This window comes from Amblyomma mixtum, chromosome 7 (genome assembly GCF_055824585.1).
Source record: "Amblyomma mixtum isolate Tamu chromosome 7, ASM5582458v1, whole genome shotgun sequence".
NCBI lineage: Eukaryota > Metazoa > Arthropoda > Arachnida > Ixodida > Ixodidae > Amblyomma > Amblyomma mixtum.
Window position 1 is genome coordinate 57,200,656 of NC_143018.1, and position 20,289 is coordinate 57,220,944.

The 20,289-nt window shown below is 48.4% G+C and overlaps 1 protein-coding gene and 1 pseudogene across 11 annotated transcripts in view; one reads left to right on the plus strand and one right to left on the minus strand.

Annotated features, from left to right (window-relative positions):
- Nucleotides 1-1,988: 1,988 nt before the first annotated feature.
- LOC149336149 (uncharacterized) overlaps nt 1,989-20,289 on the minus strand; it is a 71,522-nt gene continuing 53,221 nt past the window's right edge. For 3 of the 11 annotated variants that reach the window (XM_089552631.1, XM_089552636.1, XM_089552634.1), the window contains 3 exons: nt 19,116-19,216; nt 11,279-11,354; nt 1,989-2,675 (listed from right to left, as the gene is read on the minus strand). In XM_089552631.1, the coding sequence (XP_089408757.1) occupies nt 2,574-2,675; nt 11,279-11,354; nt 19,116-19,216 (279 nt within the window). In that variant the 3' untranslated portion in view covers nt 1,989-2,573. The other 8 variants (XM_089552629.1, XM_089552627.1, XR_016284154.1 and 5 more) reach the window with 7 other exon arrangements.
- On the plus strand, nt 7,559-11,190 carry LOC149336150 (uncharacterized; annotated as a pseudogene).

Genomic DNA, 20,289 nt, shown 5'->3' on the forward strand with positions numbered 1-20,289 from the left:
ACAGCTTAGAATTGCATTCATCAGGGAGAGACTATACTTCACCTTTGTGCCTACACCCTGTGCGGCGACCCTCCCGCCACACTCTCCCACATCCTTTTCGGCTGCCCTGCTGGTCCTCCCCCGCAGGGACAGCCCGCGTTACGTGCTCTCGTCTCCGGACCCGCCATCGCAGCTTGCTGCGGTGCTTCGGGGTGCCGACGTCATGACCAAACACCACATGAACGTTCCGACGTAGAGTGGGACCGTGCGGTGGTCCAGGGACCCAACGGGGGTCAACACACTTGCCATAAAAAAGCTCACTCTCTCTCTCTCTCTCTCTCTCTGGGTTACCCGACAGTATAGAGGCACTTATTTTTTAGGAGTTGTTTAAGCATCTGCCATGGTCGTTTATTAGTGCCTCAATAACAGATGACAGAGTGGTAGTTCAAATCTCGATTTGAAAATTTGAAGACTCGAGAGGCATGCTTATTTTTTCGTGCGGGCGAGACCGCGACAGCATCATATACGCTCGCGATATCACCCAGTCCACACGAACCCTTCCTGTACCCTCTGCCACCACCCCAAAGCCACTCTCGACCATATTCTTTTCCTCTGCCCGGCGGATCCTCCCCCGCGGGGCCTGGAGCACCTTACCACTTGGGAGGCTTGGGAGACCCTACTGCGCTCCGAGGACCCGGCCAAGCAAGCCATCGCCACCAGCCGGGCTGCCAGCGTCATGAGCCTCCGGGACATGAACGTTTGAGTGCAGTGGGGCCGTGCGGGGGCCCGAGGATCGACGTGTCCAAAACTCCCTTGTTACAAATAAAGTTTTCATCATCATCATTGGCTGAACTTGCTAGCAGCAACCCACGTTGAAAGAGCTGGCAAAATGGAGACTTGACAGAATTTAATTTGCACTGCACAGATATATGTGCTTTCTGCACAGTTCCGCATGTGTCAATGATCTAATTTTCTTTTAACCAGCTTTTACTATCTTACTGAACGGTTACCTCACAGGGTTTACCTCTGCGGCGGTAGCAGCTTTAGTGCGTTCCGTAACAAAATGACTTCTGTGCCACTGGAGAACGTTTGTCGCTGCAGATTTAGCAGTGGGTTTAACTCACAGGGTTATACTGTGACAGCTTGTTCATTCCAGGAGGTGCTTCAATTCCTGAGCGTAATGAACACTACCACAAAAACATAAATGCTAAAAGGAAACAAGCGCTCACTTCTATGGCTGGACTACCCCGCCGCGTGCCCGATCTGTGGGGCCATGCAGTTTCTGGTGTAATGCAGGCGCTATTGATATATACAGATGGCGCCTAAGCATGAACACTATTGTGTTCATGCTGAGTTGTGTATTGCGTTGCTATATTGTGTTGTGTAATAAGTCGAACGGAGCGGAGGTGCTACTCTACCTTACGCACAAGGCAGGTAGTGACAGCAGCAGTTACTACCTTGAGACTCTGTACTTAGCGACCCGACCTCACCAATGAGCCAGAAACTGCCATAAGCCAGTCACGAACTGAACCCAGAGATAACTTAGCATCGCATACCCCGCAAAAGCCGCTTCTCAAACATTATATTGGATAGCCACCCACCCACCCTCTTGTTATCAGGGTCTACTCATGTACTACTGATTTCCCAGACAATGCTTTAGTAGTGAGCACTTCGCCCTGCTGCAGGCCAGAATCATGAACAAGGCAGAAAAAGCCTGGCAAATGACATCAGTGGCCCTTTCGTCACAGACTGCTACTAGCAGTAATAGAAGACAAAAATAATTCACCCGCATTTATAGCAGCGGTAAAAAAATTGATCGAAGAATAACCATTATCACCTCCCTTTCGCACGCGCAAAGTTCTCTTCCAAGCAGTAGCCATCCCTCCAGACAAGCCTACGTAGCGAAGCCTGCTGAATGATCACACACACACACACCTGTTATCACAACTCCAGACAAAGGGACCCATGCACGTGGCTTTTTGCAACAATAAAACACGGCTCACAACCTGCTTAGCTCAGTCCCGACAGGTTTATTGTTCTTAAAAGAATACAGTCAGCACTCCCATTATTGCCGGCTCTGCAAGTGCCGGAGTGAAGCTCCATGAGTACGCTTCACATCAGACGATGACTTGTCCAGGAAGGGTACCGCAGTGCAAGCGTTGGTCTACTAGGGTAATACGTCAACTGGATCACTCCAGAAGGCTTCTGTGAGTAAGCTTCACATCAGACTCGATGACTTCTCCAGGAAGAGTGCATACTGCAAGCGTCAGTCTGCTAGGGTAACACGTTGTCAAGCCGACCTCCCCTGAATGTCGCTGTGAGTAGGCTTCATAGCAGACTCGATGGCTGGTCCGGGAAGGTATGCACTGCAAGTGTCAGTCTACTAGGGTAACACATTGTTGCCCCGGCCACCAGAGAAGGCTTCTGTGAGGAAGCTTCACATCAGACTCGATGACTTCTCCAGGAAGAGTGCATACTGCAAGCGTCAGTCTGCTAGGGTAACACGTTGTCAAGCCGACCTCCCCTGAATGTCGCTGTGAGTAGGCTTCATAGCAGACTCGATGGCTGGTCCGGGAAGGTACGCACTGCAAGTGTCAGTCTACTAGGGTAACACATTGTTGCCCCGGCCACCAGAGAAGGCTTCTGTGAGGAAGCTTCACATCAGACTCGATGACTTGTCCGGGAAGGGCACCCCACTGTAATATATCAACACACGGAGTAGGTACATCATGACATTGCATGTCGCATGGTAGAGCTGGTCGAAGGCGCTGGAGAAATTTCCGGCCACCTTTTTTTAGGGAGGATGTTTAGAGCCCATTTACATTGCACAGCATATCGGTATTTTTATTGCTTGAGTACCCGAGTTCCTGAGAAATGCATTCCAGCCCTACAGTCGTAGATATTTCATTCTCATAAGATGGGTCTCTGCTCACTGCTCTCGTTAAGTAGATATGTCATACCACTTCCAAAAACACTGCTTTGTTGCCTTATTGTTAATATTGTTAACTACTGTCCTTTTCAGGACTGTTACAGTGAGCTGACCCAGGCATACAGAGCCTCTCGCCAGCTCTACCCCCCGCCCCACCCCTCCCTAGATAACAGACACGCAACACTCTGGCGCAGATTACAAACACATACTCTCCCCTCGCCCCTTACCCTAACCCACTATCATCCCTCCTTCCTTACCCACTATCATCCCCCCCCTTTTTGCTTTTCCTCCAGAGGTCAATCATCCTTTGCAACAGTCCCCCGAGTTACCTAACAAGCAATACCATGAGCACTAACTTAGTGTCAATATATATTTATCCCTAATTCTTCCCAGTTCAGCTCTTTCCCGCTAATGTCGCTGTGAACACGCGGCGCACAGTAGTGGAGAGCTCGAGTGTTCCCGCCTGACACCTTCCTTAAGTGAGATTTTATGCCTTTTCCTGCGAGGACTATGCTTGCCGTGCTACTTCTGTATTTTCCTGTAACTTTACATATGCCTCGCCTACACCTTCATTCGCTTCAATCAGCCTCAGTAGGTTGGTATGCCGGGCTTAACATTCCAAAGCAGCTCAGGCTAAGAGGGATGCAGCGGTGGGGGGCTCCAGATAAATTTGACCTCCTAGGGATCTTTAGCGTGCACTGACATCGCACAGTACACGGGCCTCTAGCATTTTACTTCCATCAATATGCAACAGTCGCGGCTGGGATAGACCCAACATCTTTCGAGTCAGCAGCCGAGCACCACAACCACTGAGCCACTGCAGCAGCTAACAAAAAAATCCCCGTTTGTACGATGAATGCACAATATTTCAGCGTGGCTTAGTGGTAGCGGCAGTTGAGCCTACCATCATGCCGATCAATAACAGCTGTGTGAGCAAGTGCTCATAATTGATGAATGCCTTGCGATGAGAGAAATGTGAGGTAGAGTCTCAAATGGCCCATCATCAGCCTTGCCAAAAGACACCGTTTTGCTGCTGCCACATGACCCCCCCCTTTCCCCCGCGCTCTCCCCTGAGAGCTGCTCATTTTTACGACTTATAATTTACCGGTTTATCGGTCGTGCTTTGAGGCAGAGAGTAAAGGTGCCAGTCGACAACTAGCACACAGCACAAAGAACAGCGCCATTGAGGGCCCTCTCCTGACCTTTACTGTGTGGCAAATGTTCCCGAGCCAGCGGCTATAGCCAATATTCCGAGTAGACAGAAGCATTGCCAACTTTTGGAGATCTTTAAATCTCTAATCGAAAACAAGGCTCGTTGAACGCGTACTTCAACCGGTTAGCACATGCAAGACTCGAGACCGCCAACTGCCTGCAGACACAACATTATGGAGAGGCGCTGCGGAATGGCATTCCCGAGTGATATTCCCGAGCGGGCCACTCCTCGGCCACTTGGATGTTAAGGGATTAGTGATATCTGCTGATACTTTTTTCTTACTGTAGTGACGCAAAAAAAAATGCGAAGAAGATGCGTTGAAAGAAACTAGGCATTTCCAGCAAACTGTGGTATACCTCTCTCCTATCATCTTCACTCAGCTATCCATACTGACTTCTGAGCCACAACCGTGACGCACACGTCCAAAATGAGTGTTCTGAGGCAGGTGAGATAAGCCTTGCGGAATCACTCGTAGTAGGTCGTGTTCTTTGTAGTCGTTGACTCTGGAATGGCGGCCTGTTTCACTAGTTTTGTCCATTATATGTTCAGACCTAGGCTACATCTCCCTTTGCTTAAACAGTTCCGTACCCTTCACTATTCCAGAGTGGGTGCGCAGAGTCCACTCAATAAATCTCACTGTTCTCCAGTCTCTGGATAGAAATAGCCACGGTTCGTAAAACTTTTTCGTTCTGCGAACTATTCATATTTTATTGTGAATTTATTATTACCACATACAGGTGTCTTCTGCCTATGATCAGACCAAATAACCGTCACCCAATAAGCGATTCTCATTCGCTGTGCATGCAGGCAGCTCGCTCCTGTACACTAATTCCCTCATTTGCACTTTTCCCCAACTCTGTTCGTCATTCTCGGCCATCCTTTAGAATTCCTATTATTCCTAGCAAAAGTCTGCTAACAATGCGCTAGAGGAGTTATTGAACAAAAAAGGCTAGAATCATGCCCGTCTTCCATAAAGTAACTGAACTGAACGAAACAGTAGTCACCACCATGCACTGCGCATTAGCAATGGGAGGCTGCTCATTAAAAAATTTAATTGCTGCCTTTCCAGCTCGGGTAACATATTGTCGCCGTGAATGAGCCATCAGGCCCACTTTTTTGCCACTTTCGTTTAGTATGGTCACTTCCTATTAGTATTCAATCGAACATAATCAATTTTCATTACATGCAGCCTCTTTTAGAATGTTCCCTCCTTCCTTAAAAGCAGCATACGCTGGCGTGAAAAATGCTGTAGCCATCCTGTAATAATGCACAAGTTATTTTTACCCACGCAGCACGGTACAGATGATGTCAATGTTCACTGGAGCTTGCAATTCAATGGTTAAGAAGAACGTCAATTTGGGCTAGATGGTGCATTATTTGAGACAGAAATGGTAATAGCGCTGCAATAAGACGTACACAAGAAAGACTGACACAGGACATGCGCTAACTTCATCTGATTTTATTTACTGCAAAGCCAGCAAATATATGGAAAATTCAAGGCAAGCGCAAACAACACCGATACAACAGGCATCAACAAAAGCGTTCAAGATATGATATCTCATTCTTGAAAAGGCGAACCGAGGTATCACTCACGCAATCTAATCCCCTCTTCCTAATGTGGAATGCTTCCAAAAGCTCCCTCGCCTTCGTATCTCCACTCCTGCCCAGAATCTTTATCTCCCGAAGCCGTAGCTCACACTTCTTGCATTGCTGGCATCTTTTCTGCCCCGGCCCCCCATGTTCTGCCGCACGATTACACACGAAGCACTCAGCGCAATGCACCTCCTAGATTTGTTAGCGATCTTGCATGCTCAGCCGCGCGGTCATTAACGCACCGCCCCGTTTGGCCCACATAGGCTTTTCCGCAGGTCAGTGGTATTTCATACACCACACCTGTGCAGCACTTCACGTACTGCTTGCCATGCTTTTTGTTGCAGGAGCTCTTTTTATCGCTCCCAATGCGCGCGCATAGCTGGCCAAGCTTTCGTGGGGCAGAAAACAAGACCGGCACGCCATGTCGCTTTGCCACTTTCTTCACATTGTGCGCGACCCTGTGCACATAAGGCACAACTTCTGGACTCACGGATTGTTTGTTCGGCTCAGTCGACTTGTGAAACATCGCACACTTGACTTTTCTTAGGAGGGCTTCAGCAACTGCTGTGATAACCGTGCATGGGAACCCCGCCGAAACCAACCGATCACCTTGCGTATCAAAATTCGTCTGCATAGCATGGTGACATGACTTCACGAGAGCGGATTCAAGGCAGAGGCGAGCAATGGCGCGTTTTACAGTTTTTGAATGTGCTGATGTGTAAGGCAAAAGCTCCTTCTGGGCTCGAGGGGAATAACGCCAACAAACATGATCCTCGCCCAGGGTAATATTAAGGTCTAAAACTGTAAGCACCCCCCTTTGGGTAGCTCATGAGTGAACACCAACCCCCTCCCCTCTTTTTGGAAGTTGGCTAAAACTGTGCTTACAGCATCCGTGTAGGTCAATTTTTTTTAAAAAAAAACAAGTAGAAAATCGTCAACATACCTAAATACTTTTAGTACTCCCTTCCCTGTTTAACTTAGTTCTAGGGCGCGGTCAATAAATGCTAGAAAAATGTTAGTAAGAACTGGAGCTACGCAGGATCCGATGCAAATCCCTTGTCTTTGGCGGTAAAATTTCTTGTAAAATGAGACAAACGTCACACCAAGATAAAATTCAAGCAACTTGAAAAAATCACAAATTGACACGCTTGAGGAATTCTGGAATCCAACAGCACCGCTACTTTCTATGGCTTCCCTCACGCAAGTGAACAAGGCATCGTGGGGCACCGAATAAAACAAGTCTTCTACATCAACAGAAAAAACAACCAATAGAGGCATTTCCCTCCAGAAACCTAACAACATCTTTTGAACTTTTTGTAGCAAAAGGATCATGAACACTAAGTGAGCTCAGATGCTTCTGTAAGAATTTGCTAAGAGCCACCTGCCACGTACCATTCTCACTGACCACAGTTCTGAAAGGTATCGACGGTTTGTGCGTTTTTGCTGTAAAAAATACAGAAAGAGCATTGCATTTACTGTTACTGATGTCGTTTGCCAGCCTACCTAATTCTAAGTCCTTACATAACAAGATCGCCTTCCCTTTTACCCTCGTTGCGCTAGCTTTCAAAGGAACAAAGTTCTTGGCAATCGCTTCACCTGCTCTTGTTCGGAACTTTTCTTCGGGGAGCACCACGAAGCCACCATCCTTCTCGGCTTGGAGAAGCCGGAGGCTATGCTGTCTAAGTAGGACACAACTTTTGCCATGGGATCCTTGCCTGGTCCAGTTGAGGAGCGACTTGTAGATCCAGTCAGTGCATCCACACCATTACCTTGTTTTCTTCTGCAGCCTTTCCTGCGATGCGTCTGTTTTGAGCCAGAAACTCATGTGCTTGAACCCGTGGTTCATGGCTGAACTTCGGGCCATGGTTCAACGTGTTTCTTACGTCGCTGGGAAGCTCTACTTCCCCGATGACAGTCACACCTTTTCCGCTGGCTTCTTAGTCCTCTGTAAGGCAGTAGACTGCAACACTTCGTTCAGAGTGTGAGCCCACCAAAACTCTGTCAATCTTCCTGTAAGGCGACGAATCGCTCGAAGATTCTTCTCCGCCAGCCACCCCGGATCCAGGTTGTAACATAGAGCCCACACATGGTCTTCACATCTTCTAATTTGTCTCCACCGCTCTGTTTTCAGAAACTTGCAAATGCGCTTTTTTTTTGCGTATTTGTATTTGGGTATTTGCGACCACCCGTAGGGCTACTCAAGCGCATTTGCAAGTTTCTGAAAACAGAGCTGTGGAGACAAATTAGAAGATGTGAAGACCATGCCCGGGCTCTATGTTACAACCTGGATCCGGGGTGGCTGGCGGAGAAGAATCTTCGAGCGATTCGTCGCCTTACAGGAAGATTGACAGAGTTTTGGTTGGCTCACACTCTGAACGAAGTGTTGCAGTCTACTGCCTTACAGAGGACTAAGAAGCCAGCGGAAAAGGTGTGACTGTCATCGCGGAAGTAGAGCTTCCCAGCGATGCAAGAAACACGTTGAACCATGGCCCGAAGTTCAGCCATGAACCACGGGTTCAAGCACATGAGTTCCTGGCTCTAAACAGACGCATCGCAGGAAAGGCTGCAGAAGAAAACAAGGAAAGGTGCCTCCTTGATGGTGTGGATGCACTGACTAGATCTACAAGTCGCTCCTCAACTGGACCAGGCAAGGATCCCATGGCAAAAGTTGTGTCCTACTTCAGACAGCATAGCCTCCGGCTTCTCCAAGCCGACAAGGATGGTGGCTTCGTGGTGCTCCCCGAAGGAGAGTTCCGAACAAGAGCAGGTGAAGCGATTGCCAAGAACTTTGTTCCTTTGAAAGCTAGTGCAACGAGCGTAAAAGGGAAGGCGATCTTGTTGTGTAAGGACTTAGAATTAGGTAGGCTGGCAAACGACATCGGTAACAGTAAATGCAATGCTCTTTCTGTATTTTTTACAGCAAAAACGCACAAACCGTCGATACCTTTGAGAACTGTGGTCAGTGAGAATGGTACGTGGCAGGTGGTTCTTAGCAAATTCTTACAGAAGCATCTGAGCTCACTTAGTGTTCATGATCCTTTTGCTACAAAAAGTTCAAAAGATGTTGTTAGGTTTCTGGAGGGAAATGCCTCTATTGGTTGTTTTTTCTGTTGATGTAGAAGACTTGTTTTATTCGGTGCCCCACGATGCCTTGTTCACTTGCGTGAGGGAAGCCATAGAAAGTAGCGGTACTGTTGGATTCCAGAACTCCTCAGGCGTGTCAATTTGTGATTTTATCAAGTTGCTTGAATTTTATCTTGGTGTGACGTTTGTCTCATTTTACAAGAAATTTTACCGCCAAAGACAAGGGATTTGCATCGGATCCTGCGTAGCTCCAGTTCTTACTAACATTTTTCTAGCATTTATTGACCGCGCCCTAGAGCTAAGTTTAACAGGGAAGGGAGTACTAAAAGTATTTAGGTACGAGGGGGTACCCAAAAGAAACCGGACTTATTTTTGTTTGAACTTATTTGTTCACATTTTAAGCACAGACCTTCAGTCTCCTTCAAAGTATTCCCCACTTGCAATGATACGCTTGTCGAATCTTTCATTCCATTTTTCAAAACATTGTTTAAATTCATCTTTTGTGATGCTTGACAGTGCCTCCGTCGTTTTTTTCTTCACCTCAGCAACATCAGCGAAACGCTTTCCATTCACCTATATTTTCATTCTAGGAAACAAAGAAAGTAGCACGGGGCAAGGTCGGGAGAGTATGAGGGTTGAGTAATGGGGATCATGCCATTTTTGGTCCAAAATTGTCGTAGAGACAGGGCTGTGTGAGCAGGGGCATTGCCATGATGGAAAAACCAGTCACCCGACCGCCACAAATCTGGCCGCTTCCACCGCACACTCTTGCCCAATCTTTTCAAAACATCCAAGTAGAAAGCCTGGCTAACTGTCTGACCGTGCGGAACAAATTCTCAATGGACGACTCCTCTCACGTCGAAAAAACAAATCAGCATTGTTTTGAGGTTTGGTTTCACCTGACGAGCTTTCTTGAGGCGGGGTGAATTTGAAGTTTTCCATTGGCATGATTGTTGCTTTGTTTCAGGATTCGATTCAGGAACACTTCAGTTGTCCCCATAGCATCGTCCTTGTACGTCTTTCTTAATATTTCAAGAGTTTCCATTCAACTTTTTCCGAGCAAAATTCAGAATTTCACCGGTACCATAGAAGCTTTGCCGACCAAAAAATTTAGTCCGGTTTCTTTTGGGTACCCCGTCGTATGTTGACGATTTTCAACTTGTTTTTAAAAAACAAAAAAAAATGACCTGCACGGATGCTGTAAGCACAGTTTTAGCCAACTTCCAAAAAGAGGGGAGCGGGTTGGTGTTCACTCATGAGCTACCCAAAGGGGGGGGTGCTTAAAGTTTTTAGGCCTTAATATTACCCTGGGCGAGGATCATGTTTGTTGGCGTTATTCCCGTCGAGCCCAGAAGTAGCTTTTGCCTTACACATCAGCACATTCAAAAACTGTAAAACGCGCCATTGCTCGCCTCTGCCTTGAGTCCGCTCTCGTGAAGTCGTGTCACCATGCTATGCAGACGAGTTTTGCTACGCAAGTTGATCGGTTGGTTTCGGCGGGGTTCCCATGCACGGTTATCACAGCAGTTGCTGAAGCCCTCCTAAGAAAAGTCAAGTGTGCGATGTTTCACAAGTCGACTGAGCCGAACAAACAGTCCGTGAGACCAGAAGTTGTGCCTTATGTGCACAGGGTCGCGCACAATGTGAAGAAAGTGGCAAAGCGACATGGCGTGCCGGTCGTGTTTTCTGCCCCACGAAAGCTTGGCCAGCTATGCGTGCGCATTGGGAGCGATAAAAACAGCTCCTGCAACAAAAAGCATGGCAAGCAGTACGTGAAGTGCTGCACAGGTGTGGTGTATGAAATACCACTGACCAGCGGAAAAGCCTATGTGGGCCAAACGGGGCGGTGCGTTAATGACCGCGCGGCTGAGCACGCAAGATCGCTAACAAATCTAGGCGGTGCATATCTTTCGCAGCATTGCGCTGAGTGCTTCGTGTCTAATCGTGCGGCAGAACACGGGCCGGGGCAAAAAAAGATGCCAGCAATGCAAGAAGTGTGAGCCACGGCTTCGGGAGATAAAGATTCTGGGCAGGAGTGGAGATACGAAGGCGAGGGAGCTTTTGGAAGTATTCCACATTAGGAAGAGGGGATTAGATTGCGTGATTGATACCTCGGTTCGCCTTTTCAAGAATGAGATATCATATCTTGAACGGTTTTGTTGATGCCTGTTGTATCGGTGTTGTTTGCGCTTGCCTTGAATTTTTCATATATTTGCTGGCTTTGCAGTAAATAAAATCAGATGAAGTTAGCGCATGTCCTGCGTCAGTCTTTCTTGTGTACGTCTTATTGCAGCGCTATTACCATCTGTCTCAAATTGCAATTCAATGTTTCCGCACAAGCAAAGCTGAGATCAAAATTTACCTGCATGGCCAGCTTTCTCGACAACAGTGACGTGCACGACTTTACAGTAACTGCACCTTGGGATACTGCCAGCAATAGTGCTCCGCGAATAGTACACACACCGTTCATGGACCCTCACCTTGGTATTGGTAGTTGAGAATCGATTGAGGATCCAGCGGCGTCTCTGAACGGATGGTGTGGCTTGGGAGCCGGACCTGCGAGAAGCAATGTGACATTAATGCACCGTACTTCAAACGATAAGCGATTCTGGTGTCCGCCCAGTAAAAATGAACCACACGGCTCCCCACATATGGTGGCACCACTGAGACCGACGTAGTCTTCGTTGCCTCAGCTGACTAATCGCGTATCAGAAGCTGCAGGCGCGATGTAATGATTTTTAGTCCTGTGTGAGAGGCTTCTTTTTGTAGCCATGGCCTTCAGGGCGTATAAATTCCTTTTCGAACAGGCTGACGGAAAGAGAACAATAGCATAAGCACAAATCATAGTATACCACTTTGCCAACCAAACCTGAAGCTTCAGAGGGGCCCTGAAGGCAGGATTTCCATCCCCGTGCCTGGTTATAATGGTAATCTAGCCCTGTAATTAATTAGGTAGCTACTTCCAGTTACAGCTGTCCATAATTCGTGCCCTTTTTAAGCTTGTGGCTACACAGCTTAGGAGTGCAGTAGGATAAAAACATCTTCTGATGACTATACTTCATTACCCAAAAGGCTCGGCGTAGGATACATAAACTCGTGCCTCCACCTGAAAATGCAGCCCCGATACAGACATCCAACAGGTTTGCGGCCCTCCAGTGGGATGACGACGACTGGCCAGAGCTTTCTGAGTCCAATCCGCCTGCAGCCTCTGTTCAACTGTCTTACAGAGATAAAGTGCGCAAGGATCGCCGTCGCCTTCAGGCTACAAACAATACCAGCATGCTGGAGCCACTGCCTGAGGACATGGCAGCAGTTGACGACCAAATCGCACGCCTTTTAGCCGAGGTTTCTAAGCTACGACAGCGCCGTGAGCTGCTTGCTCGTCGAAGACCAACAGCGGAATCCAACCCCGCGCCACTGAGTGCTGCCGCACCGTCGACTACGTCCAGCCCTCACGCATTGTTTGCTGACTCTACCAGGTCTTCTGCTGCACTGCGGGATAATTCTACAACATCCCTCCTCCGATTTATGGTAACCCAGTTATCTAACCTGACATCCGTTCTTTTACAACGCTTGGACGCTTAATCGAAAATGGCGAGTACACGTTGTTGCGGCGTGCTCCAGTGGAACTGCAGAGGCCTCTCCACAAAGGTGGGAGAGCTCAAATATCGACTTCGCATGAACAAGCTCCAGGTGTGGGCCCTGCTACTGCAGGAGACCAATGCCTTGCCATCCATTCCGGGCTTTAATGGATACATGTCTCCATCAATGACCGACCGTCGTGTGCACACTGCAGCCCCTCCAGGAAAGGCGGCGGTATATGTCGATACGCGCTTTCCTCAAGTTCGCCTCTCTCTAGAAAAATGGTGCACCTCATATCAGGAGGTAGTTGCAGTGGCCGTGAAGTTTCCCAAGACAACTGTTGTGGTCGTGTCATGCTATGTAAGGCCCGCCGGTGGAGCTTCCTCCCGCATTAATCTGGGGTGGTTATTAACTCTGCGACGACAACACCCAGGGTGCCCTATTTTAGTCGGTGGTGACTTTAACGCCCCTCACCCAGACTGGGGATACCCCACTTCTAGCCCCCGTGGTAGGCGTGTGCGGGACGCCTTCGCGGATGCGTTGCTTGTATTACTCAACCATCCCGATTCAGCAACGCGGGCTGTGCACCATGCTCGCAGTCCAACGTATGCTCCGGACCTTACGTGGTGGTCCGGTCCCGGCACTCCCTCGTGGCACCTGGAGCCTGACTGCTGGGGTAGTGACCACCACCCTATCATCATCGGTCTTCATCCGTTACGAGCCCGCCGATTACGCCGTAGGTGTTCTGTGGTCAATTGGGACACCTTTCGCACCACGCTCGAAGATCTCTCTGTGCAGTCATCTACACTACGTATGGACTGCATACAAACTGCGCTCAACAAGGCTACAACTGTCACCTGGACAGACGTCAATCGTCCGGCGCCGGATGTGGGTCTGCTTAACTTGTGGGCTGCTCGCCGACAAGCGGAGATGGCAGCTTCCCGAGACTCGACTTCTGCACAAGCACGCACAAGGCTGAATTACCTTACTGCCAAGGCTCGCAGATATGAACGTGATCTATCGCGAAGGCAGTGGCATGCGTGGTGTGACCAGTTTTCAACACAGTCATCGAATGCTTCTTTATGGCGAACATTTCGCGCTATGGAACGTGGTTCTCGTCGTCCTGACGCAGCGGCCACAGCATGCTTCGCTGCTAACTTAGCTCCGGATGATTTCGCAAGAGAAGCAGCGCGGAAGTTTTTTCCGAAGTATGACGTGTTGCCTCCAAGGACCGCAGGAGCCTCCTTGGCTGGCATTCCAGCATATGTCGACAGGCTTCCATCTACAGCCGACGCCGAGGGTATCGCAAGCCCATTTTCCATGCCCGAGTTGCTTGCAGCAATAGATGAGGCCCGTCGGAAGACTGCACCCGGCCCGGACTCCATTCCGTACGAGGTGTACAAGAACATGAGTTCCGCTCTACTGCCTCAACTCCTCGCCACCATCAACAAGGTATGGATAGAAGGCGTCGTACCAGAAACTTGGAAATCGGCTATTGTGATCCCCATCCCAAAGCCAGGGAAGCCGCCGACAGACCTTGGTAATTTCCGGCCTATATCACTTACGCCCACTTTGTGCAAGCTTACTGAAAAGATGCTTGCCACACGCCTGTCGTGGTGGCTTGAGCACCACGGTTTCTATCATCCCGCCCAAATCGGCTTTCGAACGTCCATAGGTACAGAAGATGGATTGGCTGTCTTGGCGTCATCAGTTCTAGCATCAACACGCAGCCACAATGTGCGTACCGTACTGGCCATGGACGTTGAAAAGGCGTACGACAATATCAGTCATGCTGCTATCCTGGAATCACTTGACATGCTGCATTTCCCCGTTAGAGTGCGCAATTTTGTGAAATCCTTTCTGGAAGGCCGACACTTTGCCATACGCCTCAGTGGTGAGGCCGTCGGATCCTTTGTGCCTCTTCGCGGCGTGCCCCAGGGATCGGTACTATCGCCAACATTATTTAATATTACTTTTATCCCCCTTGCTTGGCGCTTACATGAAGTGACTGATATTAAGTTTTTATTGTACGCTGATGACATCACTGTGTGGAGCACCCACCACGACCTGTTGACTCAAGCCTCCGCCCTACAGTCAGCCCTAGATATAACGTCGACTTATGCCTCTTCAATTGGTCTTCAGCTTTCAGTGAGCAAAACTACGTATGTGTCTGTTGCCAACCGCTGGGGACGCCGTAAACTCGCTGCGACACCAATTCGTCTCCATCTATCCGGAACTCCACTTCAAGAAAGTTCGATAGTCAAAATATTGGGCTTGACGATTCACGAGTCAGGAACAGGGACTGCTTGGCTTTCTCGAGCTAAAAAGCAAGCGATTCAGGCGTTAGGTCTGATTAGACGAATTGCTCCTAAAACAGGCGGCGCCCGCTCTCATGTTGCAAGGCAGTTGGTGCGGGCGGTTGTGCAACCGCGCCTCGTGTACCAAGCCCAATTCCAGCATTTGACGAGGGCTCAGTGGGATCGCCTTGAAGCCGTAAATCGAGAGGCAATGAGGGTCATCACTTGCCTTCCCCGCATAACCCCGATCGTGGCGCTCCAAGAACATGCGCAGCTGAATACTCTAGATGAGCTGGTGCAGCAAAGACGTGATGCTCGCCGGCTTAAGTCTAACCTTACACACGCAACGTGTGCACTCAGGGCGTATGCTTCCTCGCACTCCATTCGACAGCCGCCTCCGCCAGTTCTCCCTCCCTGGCATTTTGTGCAGCTAAGCGATAATAAACCAACAGATCTACGCCGGCCATCATCTACCCTCGCGGCGGCGTCGTTTCGCGAACGAATTACACAAGAAGACGCCCATCTGCCGCATGGCTCCATCGTTTTATACGTTGACGCAGGCATCCAGGCTTGCGAAACCACTACTGCAATTTACTGCCCTTGCAAGCCTGCCCTCAACAAAACGTCTAGGTTTCGCTTCCCAGAACCCCCTTCCTCCTTCTGTGTGGAGATGCTTGCCGTTCAAGAGGCACTATGCTCAGTGGCCGCCGTTCCCCTACTACCTACGGCTCGCATTGTCATCCGCACCGACGCTCTTCAAGTCATACGCCTACTACGACGCGTCAGTCGCACCCCAGGCATTTGCCAGGACATCCATCGTCTCGCGGCACGCATCCCGCAGCCAGTCCGAATACAGTGGGTCCCACGAGACCTCCTGAGTTCGCAAAGCCGTGCAGATTCTGCGACCCACCTTGTGACCCCAACTTCGTCTTCGCCTCGAGTCCTAACACTGGATGACACCACCCTCCTTTTAACAAAAAAGGAACACCTCCGGCGCCGCACACGTGCTCTAATCCCTCCGTGTGCGGTAACCCTCCCCCGTGGTCTTACCCGTGCAGAGGAGGTTGCGCTTCGGAGGATCCGGGTCGGGGTTGCCCTAACTCCAGCCGTTACACGAAAGTGGCCGCAATTTGAAGGTGTATTTCCCCGCCCCGGGTGTCCAGTCTGCAAGAACAGAAATCTTGAGGCCGACATTCACCACCTGCTGTGGGTTTGCCCGGCGCTGAAGCCTACAAGAATTCGGCACCTGGCGGCAGCGGGTCTTTCGCCCGAGAACAGTGCGTCATACACCGCTTGGACACAAGGACCTCATCATCGTTCACTGCTCGATTTCATTAGATCAGCGAACCTTTACTCATTCATTTAGGCATCTTCATTTATCATTACATGCCGTTTTATGCCCTGAGGCAATAAACATCGCATTAAAAAAAAAAAAAACATCGACTTTAACAAGACGTGCCTTCATGACAACTGCTCGTAACCATGACTCTATCTACTTCTGTACAAGCCCTCGCTGTCCCACGTTTTGTTTTCCGTATGGATCTTCAACCGTAATGAGTGAGTGCATAATGTCCTTGTATCCCATTATATGTTATCTGCACCCCTTGTACCTCAATAAACCTAGTCGTCAGCTCGCTCCTGTACACTAATTCCCTCATTTGCACTTTCCAACTCTGTCATTCTCCGCCATCCTTCAGAATTTTTTATTCGTTCCTAGCAAAAGTATGCCAACAATGCGCTGCAGAAGTTACTGAACGAAAAAGGCCAGAATCATACCCGTCTTCCATAAAGTGCGTGAACTGAATGCAACAGTAGTCACCACCACGCACTGCGCATTGGCAATAGAAAACTGCTCACCAAAAGAGTGAATTGCTGCCTTTCCAGCTCGGGTGACACATTGTCACCGTGGATGAGCCATCAGGCCCACAGCAAACAATTGGCTCGCTAGACATCATGGCTGGTTCGGGGCCCTTTCGAAGGATCAGAACTGTATAGTATTAAGGCACAGCATGGCGTGGGATGGTATGGTATGGTATGGTATGGTATGGTATGGTATGGTATGGTATGGTATGGTATGGTATGGTATGGTATGGTATGGTATGGTATGGTATGGTATGGTATGGTATGGTATGGTATGGTATGGTATGGTATGGTACGGTACGGTATGGTATGGTACGGTACGGTACGATATGGTATGGTATGGTAGGGTATTATATAGGTTCCATAGTTGATGGCTCAAGATAATTTCAACCACTGGCGGTCCTAACGTGCACCAAGGTGGCTGTGCTGGTGAACAGACACCCCTCACCATCACCTTCTAAAATTTTCTGAGGTACTTGGTTCCTATAGAACAACCTTCTTAGGCTTTTTGCAAAACACCGTCTAAAAAGAACACTCCAGCTGCACTGCGGGAGGGGGGAGAGGGGGTGACAGAAGATGTACAGGGCCAGTGTACGAGATCACCTGCCTACACCACACCTTGTAAGCCGGACCTGCGGTCAGTAGTTAACATTCCTGCGTCGCCTCCACCGATAAGCTCGCCTTCGACAGCACCTACACAGGCATATCTACAGTTGTCTTGACCTGCTAGCCATGGACTGAAAGCTCAGAGGGCAAGAGGATGGTTTTTGCACCTTGGTGATTAGCTTAAAAGTCTATGTACGAGCAGCACGTTTCTAGAAGCTGTCGCCCCATTAACCTATGTTTCTCTTCAATGCGAAAGTGTTGCCGTATGGATCGTAGAAGCTGCAGCAAGTGTTGAATGGCAAACCCCATTTCTTAGGCACCGTTTGCTTCCCAGCCGTATCCGAAGTGCCAGCGTCTGGCCGGAGGGAAACCTCCGCCAAGGACTTCCAGCCATGGATAATGGCCTCCAAACAGAAGCCATGATATATATGTCGCCCCCGATAAATTGCCTGAATAATCAATCCCGAGCATCACAACACTTAACTGCGTCCACTGCAGGACAGACACCTCGTCCACTGGCATCCAGATAACCCTTTCTTACTACTACATTCTGCGTAAGTCCATCGCTAGTGCCGTACTCTCACTACGTCGGTCTCTTCTGTTTTCGCTTAATTTTTCCTGAAGCATGAACAAACAAGCCTCGCAACAGGTACTTAATAACTCAACTACCATGAATTTTTCTGATCGAAATCTTATTTCTGCCAAAAGCGCTTGACAGCACAATCGGACAGGTATACCTCCTACCAAGCAGTTTCATTACATACGAGCCATGCATTCTAACTCGAATATTCACCTCGTGATGGTCCCCTGTATACCAAAACTTCGGCAGACATCTAGGACTGCTTTCTCTGAGAATGCGGAAGCATTAAAGTGCTGAGTCATGCTACATTTCAGAATGCCTATAGCCATGCCTATGCGTACTTTGAACAAACTTTATAAGCATTCAGTTAGTTGTATAGCACCGAGTTATCATGCTACGTTGCAGAAGTGCTGAATCATGCGTAATGAATATATCTACGCTACTTATAAGTTGCTGAATGACACTATGCTGCAAAATAATTTGTGTCATGACTATGCGTCATGACTACGCTGTTTTTAGAGAGGTGAGTTATGCTACGTCGCAGAAGTGCTGAGTCATGCTACTTTGTAGAATGATTACGAGTCATGCCTATTACAGCGCGTCATGACCACGCGTACTTTGTACAAACTCTACACATCTTACCTTACTTTAAGTGCTGAATCATGATACGCTGTAGAAAGACTACGAGTCATGACTTTCGGTGGTGATAGTACATTGTTTCATTATGAACATACACGTTTGCTTACATGTGCTGCGACATCGTACATGGGCGCACCGCATCATCCCATTTTCGTGCCACAGACAGCAGATGCTGGCATTTGTGCTAATTGGACATAATGCTTTCGCAATAATAAAAGCTTCTATGACGCTTTCGCAATAAGAAAAGTCTCAAATTGAAATTACAAGACAAATAACATGCAAGAAAACCCATAAGTGCTTCCGTTATAGCGAGCGAGAACCATTTCTCTACAATGAATGCTTTGCTCAACCCAGTATGAGTGATTACACACCATCCACAAGGTTCCACCAAGCATTGCTTCAACAAGGCACCGGCAATATTTTGCAAGAAACCCAAGCCCACTTAATGTTACCAGATTCATGTCGGCTTGGGTTTCCAAAAATCATCCTGGAATTCAGCGCAGTTTTCAATTCAGTCCTGCACAGGTGCTCACTTCAATGCACTAACGCGAATCATAAAAAAATCGCCAGTCACAATTAAACTTCAGGCGTTTCTTCCAAATGAGAGGCTAGAGTTGCATGTGGCTGACACCACAGTGGCTCAGTGGGGTTCAGTGGTGACAGAGAAAGCCTGCCACATGCGTACCTCACGTAAATTATAGTAGGGAGATAGTTCAGCAGCTCCTAATGAAAGTCAACTTATTGCTTTCTTACAGAGGTAAATGCTGTCGCCGCGGAGGTCCCATCAGGCCGGCACTGGCCGCTTTCATGAAGCAGACTCGATGACTCATCCGTGCCAACTCCGGACAAAAGCACTGCATGGATTCGACACAACCGCAAGGAAGAGAGCAATGGCTCCTGAAGAACCTTGACAACCAGACAGTACAACAGCTCACATTAGTATGAAAAGCGCATTATTTAGAGGCACGCACACAATCTTTGATCAGCAAACAAGCACAGCCAAGTGCCGTGTAACATGATGGACCCAGCACTGTGCTTGATCGTGGCGCAATGCAAGGCATGCAACTCGCGCGCAGTGCGATATGCTGTGATTGGCTGTGATTGGGAGAGAAACCTAGCGTGCAAGGTGCAAAAGTCATGGACTATTGCTGGAAAAGTACATCGGGTGTGCCAGCTAAATATATAGTTTGGAAGTACACGGAGAGACCTAGTAGAGCGCTGTTCATAGTCACCCTAGTGAGCAGTATTTTTCTTTCAATAGGTACTGAAGAAAAATTAGTTGACATTTTAAATATTGGGTTCAGGTATAAGATCCAATTTACAACGCTTGGTTTGGTTTGGTTTGGTTTGGTTTGGTTTGGTTTGGTTTGGTTTGGTTTAGGGGGTTTTACGTCCCAAAGCGACTAAGGCTATGAGAGACGCCGTAGTGGAGGGCTCTGGAAATTTCGACCACCTGGGGTTCTTTCTTTAAGGGAACAGGGTAGGAAAAATTTTGAAAAAAAAATGTTTTTTTGTTTTTTCGATATTTTGAATTCCCAATCTTTCCTCCACGATTCCCAATGGGTCGCTTGCGTGTGCAAGAATTATTTACACCGAAAAGTGACCTTTTCCGAAACCTAGGAGGTGACCGACCACGCCTCCTTTCACACCTATGCGAGATCTGTATGTCTCCTAGGTTTAAAAAGAAATGAAAAAAAGGCCTGTTTTCTCCATGTTTAGCAGAATAGTTATTGCTCGTCTGGCAACAGCAATAAATACCTAGTGTTCCGTTTTTAGCCTAAACAATCCTCAGATGCTGACGGTATCTCTCGCGACGCGCGTTTTGTTTCTCTTTCGGGTTGCTTTCACGGTCAAAATTGGTTTTTTATTGTTTCGAGGCTACACTCTAAGTCTTCATGGTATGGTGAAGATGAAGAAGTTATATCGA